Source organism: Salvelinus alpinus, chromosome 32 (assembly GCF_045679555.1).
Source record: "Salvelinus alpinus chromosome 32, SLU_Salpinus.1, whole genome shotgun sequence".
Taxonomy (NCBI): Eukaryota; Metazoa; Chordata; class Actinopteri; order Salmoniformes; family Salmonidae; genus Salvelinus; species Salvelinus alpinus.
Genome location: NC_092117.1, coordinates 10,535,408 through 10,548,473, shown reverse-complemented (window position 1 = coordinate 10,548,473; position 13,066 = coordinate 10,535,408). Strand labels below are relative to the sequence as shown.

The 13,066-nt window shown below is 43.1% G+C and overlaps 1 protein-coding gene across 1 annotated transcript; it reads right to left on the bottom strand.

Annotated features, from left to right (window-relative positions):
* Positions 1-7,587: 7,587 nt before the first annotated feature.
* LOC139562400 (hydroxycarboxylic acid receptor 2-like) lies at positions 7,588-10,689 on the bottom strand. Its single transcript, XM_071380098.1, has 2 exons — positions 10,545-10,689; positions 7,588-9,978 (listed from the first exon to the last, which is right to left on the bottom strand). Exon 2 carries the CDS (start codon positions 9,878-9,880, stop codon positions 8,873-8,875), a length of 1,008 nt encoding a protein of 335 aa, XP_071236199.1. The 5' UTR covers positions 9,881-9,978; positions 10,545-10,689; the 3' UTR covers positions 7,588-8,872.
* Between the last annotated feature and the right edge of the window lie 2,377 nt (positions 10,690-13,066).

Below are 13,066 nucleotides of genomic sequence, written 5' to 3'. Positions count from 1 at the left end.
AGCATTGAAGGTCCCCAAGAACACAGTGGCCTCCATTCTTAAATGGAAGAAGTTTGGAACCACCAAGACTCTTCCTAGAGCTGGCCACTCGGCCAAACTTAGCAATTGGGGGAGAAGGGTCTTGGTCAGGGAGGTGACCAAGAACCTGATGGTCACTCTGACGGAGCTCCAGACTTCCTCTGTGGAGATGGTAGAACCTTCCAGAAGGACAACCATCTCTGCAGCGCTCCACCAATCAGGCCTTTATGGTAGAGTGGCCAGATGGAAGCCACTCCTCAGTAAAAGGCACATGGCAGCCCGGTTGGAGTTTGCCAAAAAGCATCCAAAGGACTCTCAGACCATGAGAAACAAGATTCTCTGGTCTGATGAAACCAAGATTGAACTCTTTGTTATGAATGCCAAGTGTGACGTCTGGAGGAAACCTGGCACCATCCCTACAGTGAATCATGGTGGTGGCAGCATCATGCTGTGGGGATGTTTTTCAGTGGCATGGACTGGGAGACTAGTCAGGATCGAGGGAAAGATGAATGGAGCAAAGTACAGAGAGATCCTTGATGAAAACCTGCTCCAGAGCGCTCAGTCTCTGAATATCCTTGTGTGGCCCAGCCAGAGCCCGGACTTGAACTCAATCCAACATCTCTGGAGAGACCTGAAAATAGCTGAGAGAGCTTGAGAGGATCTGCAGAGAAGAATGGAAGAAAGTCCCCAAATACAGGTGTGCCAAGCTTGTAGTGTCATACCCAAGAAGACTCGAGGCTGTAATCACTGCCAAAGGTGCTTCAACAAGGTAATGAAAAAAGGGTCTGAATACTTAAGTAAATGTGATATCAGTTTTTTTTTTTTTGTAAATGTCCAAAAATGTCTAAACCTGTTTTTGCTTTGTCATTATGGGGTATTATGTGTAGATTGATGAGGGAAATAAGACTGTAACGTAACAATGTGGAAGAAGTCTATGGGTCTGAATACGTTCCGAGTGCACTGTGTCTATGCATTGATTTTCTGTGAGTGAATTCTGAAAAATTACTGTATGCAGATGTGTGAACAATTGTGATGTAGATTTGTTTTTGCCATTGCTTTTTCTATTTTAAATGTAAGAATATGTTGCAGATTAACTTGAATTGGTGACTATGGAAATAAAAGGGTTATTTGGCTGTCCCCATAGGATAACACTTTGAAGAACCCTGTTTGGTTCCAGGTAAAACCTTTTTGGGTTCCATGTAGGACCCTTTCCAGAGAGGGTTCTATATAGAAACCAAAAGCCTTCTCCGTGGAACCAAAAAGGGTTCTTCTATGGGGACAGTCAAATAACCCTTTTGGAACCCTTTTTTTCTAAGAATGTAGGTAATAAATTGTTGTCAGGTGGTCATTCTCAGGTTATGATGAGGTCTTAACTATGACCAGTTGGCTACATAATATAGCACATAATAAAGTGGTCACAATTATGACCCACTAGTCATATGGTGGTCAAGAAAAATAGTTTACGACCAGAATAAGATGTCATACTGATGTCTTTTGTCGTGGTAATTTCCTGTATTACTCAATAAAGAGAGAGAGAGAGCCAACCACACACAAGTCAGAGTTAAATTATAAAGTACATTTTTAATATATATATAAGCTTCACCAAAGCACTTTTTTGACTCTCAGATCAATTCAGTGTCTATAAATGAATTCTCTGAGAGTGCTTACAAAACAATTCTTAGTTTCATTTATAGCCAAGATACACCCCTCTCAACTTACAAAGAATCCTTTACCCGAAAAAGGAGTATCCTATCGCTAGACCGCATCAGCTATAAATCATCGTTCAGTTTGATCTCCCAAGACAAGGTTTCAATCTCATGCTTGGTACTTCACTGTCTACCAACCATTACCTCATCCAATGGCATATATCAATTGTCATTTGAGATACTCCCATCTCAAATACACCCCCTCCTGGATAAGCTCAGAAAAGACAGTGAGCCTCTTAGGTCATAGACTAGATCAAGATAATGGCAACCTCAGAGGGGAAATACAATGGTTCCAAACACTGCCAAACTCCTTCCCCCTATGAGAAAAGTAGGGAGTGACTGGCGTACAGACATTGTATGAGATAACTAACTGGTTCCCCAATTAATAACTCCATCCCGTCACATGGTTTAGGAATAGTTACAGACATGTTCCCATAAGAAAACAACGTTCCCATAAGAAAACAACATTCCATTCTGTCCTCCTCCCCTTCTGATATTCTACCTAGCACCACATGGTTTAACAGATACATTGACTTATGAAGACAAGCCTGACCTCTTCCCTCTCTGGCCCCAAGTTACTAATCCCTAGCTCAGAAGATTCCAATGACAAGTATCTCACAAGCATATGATGAAAATAACATCTTTGTTACCTAGCTAAATCTGATTCTGCCACGACACTTTTCAACCAGGTTTTGCCCACTGGGATAATCCATATTAATTAATGAGAATGTTATTTCGGTCTCTGCCTCTTCCCTGGGTAAACAGTTTGACCTCCCACTAGCTATATGAACATGCATTATTTGTATGGTTAGGCTTAGCCCCTTGCTCTGGTTAAAGTTAACCAGTGGGTGGTGTAGAATCGGCTACTTTTTTATTAACCTTTACTTAACCAGGTAGACCAGTTGAGAACAAGTTCTCATTTACAAGTGCGACCTGGCCAAGATAAAGCAAAGCAGTGCGACAAAAACAACAACACAGAGTTACACATAAAAAAATGTACAGTCAATAACACAATATAAAAATCTATGTACAGTGTGTGCAAATGTAGAAGAGTAGGGAGGTAAGGCAGCAAAGGCCATAGAGGCAAAATAATTACAATTTAGCATTAACACTGGAGTGATAGATTTGCAGATAATGTGCAAGTAGAGATACAGGTGTGCAAAAGAAGAAGAAGATAATTTACAATTTGGGGATGAGGTGTGCTATTTACAGATTGGCTGTGTACAGGTACAGTGATCGGTAAGCTGCTCTGACAGCTGATGCTTAAAGTTAGAGAGGGAGATATGTCACCAGCTTCAGTGATCTTTGCAATTCGTTCCAGTCATTGGCAGCAGAGAACTGGAAGGAAAGGCGGCCAAGGGAAGTGTTGGCTTTGGGGATGACCAGTGAAATACGGTGGGTGTTGCTATGGTGACCAGTGAGCTGAGATAAGGCGGGGCTACACTTATTTCCTCTATCACCTCGCAGTTAGATCATGGTATTGCTGGTGAAAGTTGAGGACTTCTCATTCTGCAGACAGACATATTCATGTTGGTGTGTTAGTAAACACAATGTTAGTAACTACTAACAGAAATCAACTCGTACATAACAAACTGCTGACAATGAAATAACCACATAAAGCTATGAACAATTCTATAATACTTTTTATTAAGGGGGTAGATCAGCTTTAATATTGCAAATAGATTGTGGCTTCTATCAATGTAATTGTCTGCATTACTTCCAATCCCCCATCTATATTATTTTTTATAAAGATACAGTATATAGAGTTGAAGTGGGAAGTGTACATACACTTCGGTTGGAGCCATTAAAACTCGTTTTTCAACCACTCCACAAATTTCTTGTTAACAAACTATACTTTTGGCAAGTCGGTTAGGACATCTACTTTGTGCATGACACAAGTAATTTTTCCAACAATTGTTGACAGACAGATTATTTCACTTATAATTCACTGTATCACAATTCCAGTGGGTCAGAAGTTTACGTACAGTAAGTTGACTGTACATTTAAACAGCTTGGAAAATTCCAGAAAATTATGTAATAGCTTTAGAAGCTTCTGATAGGCTAATCGACATAATTTGAGTCAATTGGAGGTGTACCTGTGGATGTATTTCAAGGCCTACCTTCAAACTCAGTACCTCTTTGCTTGAAATCATTGGAAAATCAAAGGAAATCAGCCAAGACCTAAAAAAAATAAAGAATTGTAGACCTCTACAAGTCTGGTTCATCCTTGGGAGCAATTTCCAAACACCTGAAAGTACCACGTTCATCTGTACAAACAATAGTACGCAAGTATAAACTCCATGGGACCACGCAGCCATCATACCGCTCAGGAAGGTGACGCATTCTGTCTCCTAGAGATGAACGTACTTTGGTGTGAAAAGTGCAAATCAATCCCAGAACAACAACAAAGGACCTTGTGAAGATGCTGGAGGAAACAGGTACAAAAGTATCTATATCCACATTAAAACGAGTCCTATATCGACATAACCTGAAAGGCCGCTCAGCAAGGAAGAAGCCACTGCTCCAAAACCACCATAAAAAAGCCAGACTACGGTTTGCAACTGCACATGGGGACAAAGATCGTACTGTTTGGAGAAATGTCCTCTGGTCTGATGAAACAAAAATAGAACTGTTTGGCCATAATGACCATCGTTATGTTTGGAGGAAAAGGGGGGATGCTTGCAAGCCGAAGAACACCATCCCAACCGTGAAGCACAGGGGTTGGCAGCATCATGTTGTGGGGGTGCTTTGCTGCAGGAGAGACTGATGCACTTCACAAAATAGATGGCATCACGTGGAAGGAAAATGATGTGGATATATTGAAGCAACATCTCAAGACATCAGTCAGGAAGTTAAAGCTTGGTCATAAATGGGTCTTCCAAATGGACAATGACCCCAAGCATACTTCCAAATGGCATAAGGACATCAAAATCAAGGTATTGGAGTGGCCATCACAAAGCCCTGACCTCAATCCTGTAGAAAATTTGTGGGCAGAACTGAAAAAGCGTGTGCAAGCTAGGAGTATTTTCATTCTTTTTTTTTTTTACCTTTACCTAGGCAAGTCAGTTAAGAACAAATACTTATTTGCAATGACGCCTACCCCGCCCAAACCTGTACGATGCTGGGCCAATTGTGCGCCACCCTACGGGACTCCCAATCACGGCCGGATGTGATGCAGCCTGGATTCGACCCAGCTACTGCAGTGTGTTAGACCACTGCGCCAGTCGGTAGCCCAAAGTGTATTGTATGTTGACTTTGACATGTTGTGGCTTTCGAGTGCCTTGTTTGCTATTCATACAGATATTTCATTAGGGATTATAAACTCAGCAAAAAAAGAAACGTCCCTTTTTCATGACCCTGTCTTTCAAAGATAATTCGTAAAAATCCAAATAACTTCACAGATCTTCATTGTAAAAGGTGTAAACACTGTTTCCCATGCTTATTAAATGAACCGTAAACAATTCATGAACACGCATCTGTGGAACGGTCGTTAAGACACTAACAGTTTACAGACGGTAGGCCATTAAGGTCACAGTTATGAACATTTAGGACACTGAAGAGGCCTTTCTACTTACTCTGAAAAACACCAAAAGAAAGATGCCCAGGGTGCTTGCTCATCTGTGCGAACGTGCCTTAGGCATGCTGCAAAAAGAATGAGAACTGCAGATGTGGCCAGGGCAATAAATTGCAATGTCCGTAATGTGAGACGCCTCAGACAGCGCTACAGGGAGACAGGACAGACTTTCCAGTGGATATACTGAATGCAGAATGATATAGCAAAGGCTAGTTACTTTTTAGAGTAACTAAAGATAGAGGAATAAATACAAAAGTAATTTGACTGATTGAAACAGCGTTTAGCGTTCGAAGTTGAACTTGTGGAAATACAAAAATCATGCATACTAAATGGACGTTTTTAGGATATGAAAAGGGATTTTATCAAACTACATTACATTTTATCTCTGGGTCCCTTAGGATGACAAATCAGAGCAAGATTTCAGAATGTAATTCAATTATTTACCTTCTGATGTGAATGTATCAAACCTGTCGCTGTGATACAAGTGTTTTGTTGTTGTGCACTTAAACAATAGCATGGTATTTTTGCGATGTAATAGCTACTATAAATTGGACAATGCAGTTATTGAAGCATTATGCCCATATAAGACACTTCTATGTACCAAATTTTAGTTTTTGTTTAAAACAATATTTTAGTCACATTATGCATATTGAGCAACAACTGTCCCGTTGACGGTTTGGTCAGGGTGTGATTTAGGTGGGCATTCTATGTTCTATTTTCTATGTTTTTGTATTTCTTTGTATTGGCCGGGTATGGTTCTCAATCAGGGACAGCTGTCTATCGTTGTCTCTGATTGGGAACCATACTTAGGTAGCCTCAGGTAGCCTCCTTTCAGTGTGGGTAGTTGTCTTTGTTTGTGGCACTATAGCCCTTAAGCTTCACGGTCGGTTTAGTATTGTTTATTGTTTTGTTGGCGTCATTCCACAATAAAAGTCATGTACGCCTACCACGCTGCACCTCGGTCCGCTTCTTCCAGCATCGGCCGTGACAGAACTACCCACCACCAAGGGACCAAGCAGTGTGCGCCAACCTGGAGGACGAGCTGGACCGGGGAGGAGAGAATGGCAGGGGACAAGACCCGGTCACGGAAGCCCGAGAGGCAGACGGGGAGATTGGCGGAGTCGGAGTTTAGACCTGAGCCAACTCCCCGTGCTTACCGTGGGGAGCATGTGACTGGTCAGGCACCGTGTTATGGGGTGATGCGCACGGTGTCTCGAGTGAGCATTCACAGGCCGATGTGCTCTGTGCCAGCGTCCCGCATTTGCCGGGTGGAAGTGGGCATCCAGCCAGAACGGGTTGTGCCAGCTCTGCGCTCGAGACCTCCAGTGCGGTTCCAAGGCCCAGTGTATCCGGTGCCAGCACCAGGAACCAAGCCTCCTGTATGTCTCCCCAGCCTGGTGAGCCCTGATGGCAGCTCCACGTACCAGACTGCCCATACGTCTCCTCACTCCAGTGATGATCCATGTCACGAAGCCTCCAGTGATGATCCATGGCACGAAGCCTCCAGTGATGATCCATGGCAAGAAGCCTCCAGTCATGATTCATGGCACGAAGCCGCAACAAGGGTGCCCAGTCCGGGGCCCGCAACAAGGGTATCCAGTCCGGGGCCCGCAACAAGGGTATCCAGTCCGGGGCCCGCAACGAGGGTGCCCAGTCCGGGGCCCGCAACGAGGGTGCCAAGTCCGGGGCCCGCAGCGATGGTGCCCAGTCCGGGGCCCGCAACGAGGGTCCCCAGTCCGGGGCCCGCAACGAGGGTCCCCGCACCAGAGGTGCCACCAAAGTGGGGTGAGCCAGTGGTGGAGCGGGATCTGCGTCCTGCACCTGAGCCGCCACCGCGTATAGATGCCCACCCAGACCCTCACCTATAGGTTCAGATTTTGCGGCTGGAGTCCGCACCTTTGGGGGGGGGGGAGTACTGTCACGCCCTGACCTTTGAGAGCCTTTTTATGTCTCTATTTGGTTTGGTCAGGGTGTGATTTGGGGTGGGCTTTCTATGTTCTTTATTTCTATGATTTGTGATTCTATGTTTTGGCCGGGTATGGTTCTCAATCAGGGACAGCTGTCTATCGTTGTCTCTGATTGGGAACCATACTTAGGTAGCCCTTTTTCCCTCCTTTCAGTGTGGGTAGTTGTCTTTGTTTGTGGCACTATAGCCGTTAAGCTTCACGGTCGGTTTTGTATTGTTTATTGTTTTTGTTGTCGTCATTTTTAATAAAAGGAAAAAGTACGCTAACCACGCTGCGCTTTGGTCTTCTTCCAGCATCGGCCGTGACATATTGACTCAAGACATTTCAGATTTGCGTTTTTTATTAATTTGTAAAAATGTAAAAAACAATCCCAGTTACATCATTTAAAAGAAATTGCTTTAACACAACAAAATTTGGAAAAAGTCAAGTGGTGGGAATACTTTCTGAAGGTATTGTATAGCATAATAAGCAACTAATTCTAAAACACTGATAAATATTCAAATGTAATCAATTACAAATTGCATGACCCTCCCCTGGACTTGATTTAGAAAATACTAACCCCGACTGAAATAGAAAGCATGCCCCTTCCCCATTCTCCTTCTGGTCCCCGTTCTGTACATTGTGAAACATCCCTAAACACTGCATCTGGTAAAAATTGTGTATTTGATAGACATTACCAAATCAAGACAAAAACATAATGGCACTCTACATCATTCAGTTATAAAAAATAACCATTCAGTAGAATGAAGGCTTTCTTTTTCCTGTCTTTGTTTCACATACAGTTCTTCCATTTTCTAATAATTGCGCCAACAGTTGTTGCCTTCTCACCAAGCTGCTTGCCTATTGTCCTGTAGCCCATCCCAGCCTTGTGCAGGTCTACAATTATATCCCTGATGTCCTTACACTGCTCTCTGGTCTTGGCCATTGTGGAGAGGTTGGAGTCTGTTTGATTGAGTGTGTGGACAGGTGTCTTTTATACAGGTAACGAGTTCAAACAGGTGCAGTTAATACAGGTAATGAGTGGAGAACAGGAGGGCTTCTTAAAGAAAAACTAACAGGACTGTGAGAGCCGGAATTCTTACTGGTTGGTAGGTGATCAAATACTTATGTCATGCAATAAAATGCAAATGAATTACTTAAAAATCATACAATGTGATTTTCTGGATTTTCTTTTTTTTAATTCTTTATAAAAATTACAGACCTCTACATGCTTTGTAAGTAGGAAAACCTGCAAAATCGGCAGTGTATCAAATACTTGTTCTCCCCACTGTACATATACACACATACACACATACTCAGTCCTTTCAAGTATGTATCCCACATAGCTACAGAATCGGAGCGAATCCCCAAGCTGACAAGGTAAAAATGTGTCGTTCTGCCCCTGAACAAGGCTGTTAACCCACTGTTCCTAGAACGTCATTGAAAATAAGAATTTGTTCTTAACTGACTTGCCTAGTTAAATGAAGGTAAAATAAAAATAATAAAATAATATGGCTTGTTAATTGTAGCTGTAAAATTGCAATGTCTAGTCTCCATTCGATTCACAGCCATGAAATCTGCTCCTGTTCTCCTTTATAGGGCCTTCTAGAAGGTGGGTGCCTCGCTCTTCATCCATCGCTGGCCATGCTTCCCCGTCGACTCAGCCTCATCTCCACCAGGCCCAGCTTATTGATGGAGCTCTTGAGGGAGTTTCGGAACATGGAACTGGAAAAACAGTAGATGACTGGGTCCAAGGCACTGTTAAGGTAGGTAAATCCAATGGACAGGCTGAAGAGCTGCGCAGCAATGTTGTAAGACACACAGTCCCTGGGTCTGACCTCCTTGATATAGACCGTACTCAGGCCTGTGGCGATGCCGGGAAAGAAACACAGCACAAACACAGCCACGATCAGCACAACCACCCGGATGGCCCGCCGCACCTTCTGCTCCTTGTCCAGTTGCCGTTCGCGCAAGATGCAGGCAATCCTGGCTGAGCAGAAGAGCAAGAGCAGCAGGGGCAGGAAGAACTCTCCGACGAACACCATGTTGTGTATCTTGATTGCCAGGGGAGTAACAGTGTAGGAGCTGAAGCTGCGACACAGGGACATGTTGCCATTCTGCTTGAGGAGGTCGGTGGTCAGCAGGGGGAGCCGCAGGGAGATCACCACCGCCCAGATGCCCCCCGCCACCCATCCTGCCTGGGTAGATGTCATGTGGTTGACTAGGTGGTGTGGGTGGACCACCTTGAAGTAGCGGTCGAAGGCCACGGTAGTCATGAAGGCGATGCTGGCCGAGCGGTTGACAGCGAGCATGAAGAGGTTGATCCGGCACCAGGCTTCGCCAAACACCCAGTGTTCCCCACGGAACAGGTTGTCAATGCGGAATGGCAGGCAGATGAGCAGTAGGAAGTCAGCCAGGACCAAGTTAAAGAGGAACAGGGTGTTGGCCCTCCAAGTCTTCAGACGGCAGGTGAAGATCCACAGGGCCATTACGTTGCCTGGCAAGCCCACTAGGAGCTCTATAATCAGGACAGGAGGCAGTATGTTGGCCACCAGATCCTGAGGGGCCAGGCAGTGGAAGGGCTGGTTTAGTCTTCCGGTAGAGTTACTGTGCACTACTGTTGTTTCTTCAACCATCGTTAGATTGAGTATGTTTTTGCCTCCAGGAAACCTCAGAGTTGGTATTTTTCACACAGTCTGCCGCTTCCTCTTTTCAGAGCATCTCTGGGGGATATCTGCACAATCAAGACAAATGTGAGAAAATATCATCAAATTTGCCAGGGTAATGCATTCAAGACAGACGAAGAGCTGTTTTCTACAAATAGTCTGTTCATATGCCTACCTCTTTGTAAAAAAAAAAGGAAGCTAATTGGAGGTTCCTCTATTACAGGGCTTGGGTAAGAGCTCAGCAAAACCGTTTTCAGTCAGGCTGTGTGTTCCTTCGACCTCATGGCTTGGTTGTTGCTCAGACATGCACTGTCAACAGTGGGACCTTATGTAGAAAGGTGTGTGCCTTTCTAAATCATGTCCAATCTAGTTGCAAAAAAACTGAAACTGGATGCACCTGAGCTCAATTTCAAGTCTCATAGCAATACTTATGAATACTTCTAGAAAATTTGGGAATGAACTGTAATAAAACTATATATTTTCTATGCTCAAAATTGACTCCTCCCTCAGTGCATATTCAATGAAAATGCTTGCCATGTTCGCCTTACACAATTGATGAGAAACATGAAACAAATATGAAAATTTTTCAAAACAACATACACACAAGATAACTTTTCGCATATTCACTACTCACCAGTTGAGCGTTTGGGGTCAATGACTGCATTTGGGGTTGAAGGGCAGTTTAGAATCCTGTAGGTGACTTTGAATGTCCTCAACAGATTTGATCTCCTCTCTTGTGTGTTTCCACTGTTCAGACTTTTCTGTTGTTTTTCTAGAGGAGCGTCTTGACAGACACTTTAAGACTGACTTCCTCTGAGGGCTGGCCAGAGCCAACATGACATCACAAGTGTGATCTCTAAGCTAATTCAGGGAGTTTGCAATCACAACCAAACCCTAATTTTATTGTCTTCTAGTTCAGAAAGTATCCACACCCCTTGACTTATTCCACATTTTGTTGTTTTACAGCCTGAATTCAAAATGGATTCAATCAATTTGTTTTCTCACCCATCTACACACAATACCCCATAATGACAAAAGGAAAAGAGCTTTGTCAAAATGTTTGCTAATTTATTAAAATTAAACATAAATACCTTATTTACATAATTATTCAAACCCTTTCGCAATGACACTCCAAATTGAGCTCCTTTGATCATCCTTGAGATGTCACTCCAACTTGATTGGAGTCCACCTGTGGCCAATTAAATTGTTTGGACATGAACCCAATTACCACTCTGACAGAACTACAGAGTTCCTTGGCTGAGATGGGAGAACCTGCCAGAAGGACAGCAGTCTCCACAGCACCTCACCAATCTGGGCTTTATGGGAGAGTGGCCAGACTGAAGCCACTCCTGAGAAAAAGGCACATGACAGCATGCCTGGAGTTTGCAAAAAGACTGAGAGCATAAGGTAAATGAGTCTGTGGTCTGAGACAACAATTGAACTCTTTGGCCTGAAAGCAAGGCATTATGTCTGAAGAAAACCAGGCATCACCTGTCTAATACCATCCCTACCGTAAAGCATGGTGTATGCAGCATCATGCTAAGGGGATGCTTTTCAGCGGCAGGGACTGGGAGACTGGTAAGGATAGTGGGAACAATGAATGCAGACAAATAAAGGCAAATCATTGATGAGAACCTGCATCAGAGTGCAAATGACCTCAGACTGGGGTGAAGATTTACAATGACCCCAAGCATACAGCCAAATCAACGCTGGAATGGCTTCAGTACAAGATTGTGAAAGTCCTTGAGTGGCCCAGCCAAAGCCCAGACTTGAATCCCATTGAAAGTCTGTGGAAACACTTGAAGATTGCTGTTCACCGCCGCTCCCCATCTTACTTAACAGCGCTTGAGAAAATCTGCAAGGAAGAATGAGAGAAAATCCCCAAATCCAGATATGCAAAGCTGATACTGACACACCCAAGACAACTCAAAGCTGTAATCGGCACCGAAGGTGCTTCTACAAAGTATTGACTTAGCACCTATTTTTCTAAGTGTGTATCTAGAAGAATCCTTTATTTAGATGTCACCATAGGAGAACCATTTTTGACTCCAAGTAGAACCTTTTTGGTTCTAGGTAGAACCGTTTTGAGTTCCATGTACAACCCTTTACACAGAGGGTTTTATATGAAAGCCAAAATAGTTCTACCTGGAACCAAAAAGGGTTCTACATGAAACCAAAAAGGTTTCTCCTATGGGTACAGCTGAATAACACTTTGGAACCCTTTTTTCTACAAGTGCGGTGGTGTGAATACTTTTGTAAATGAGATTTCTGTATTTACTTTTCAATACATTTGCAAACATTTCTAAAAACATGTTTTGACTTTGTCATTATTGTGTGTAGATGGGTGAGTAGAAAATATTTAATCAATTTCGAATTCAGGCTGTAACACAAAATGTGTAATAAGTCAAGGGGTATGAATACTTTCTGAAGGCACTGTACTTCTGTATAACAGGGGGACTTTGCTTTATCTGAGGTATCATTGTGGTTATTTTAACATGCAACTGCTTGTTCGCAGCGATAGGGGATGTTGGTCAAAATACCAGTGAGTCAAGATATAGACGTATTATGAGGAATAAGAGAAGGTGAAATGTGCTGTAAATGTCCTCATAAGAACAAAAACCAGGCATACAAATGAGGGAAGACTTTTTCCTGAAGCATACAGTTGCACTATTACCCATGAGTCATGACATATGAGCAACATATACTGTATCAACCCAGAAGCTCCTTTTCAACCTAATTCCCCCTGGATCCCGCTATACTGTGGTCTATGAATCAGTCCATGGATTGCACCTGGCTGAGAACAGTGATTAAGCTCATAGCAGCGATTAGGGGACTACTTCAATTTTTCAAGAATGAGTTTGGGTGTCTTAAAGGGGCATTCTGGGATTGCTACATCCGTTTTAAGACTTGTAAATGAATGATATATAGCCATAGATTCTTGAAAAGAAAAAAAGAAAAATTGTCTGATCTATGAATAATGTTTATAGCATTAATGTCATAATATAACCATATACATCTCAAGGTAAAAATCCCCTAGTATGTGACAACAGACGGTGTTACTTTGAACAAAGTTCAGTACTCTGATCAAAGTCCATAGGAAATGATTTAGAAATGTTCAGATGACAGCACTATCTGTCAGCGATGTCTCAAGTCCTC

What these genes read in the sequence shown, in the direction of transcription:
- LOC139562400 (XM_071380098.1), bottom strand. Translation starts at nt 9,880, where the DNA reads ATGGTTGAAGAAACAACAGTAGTGCACAGTAACTCTACCGGAAGACTA.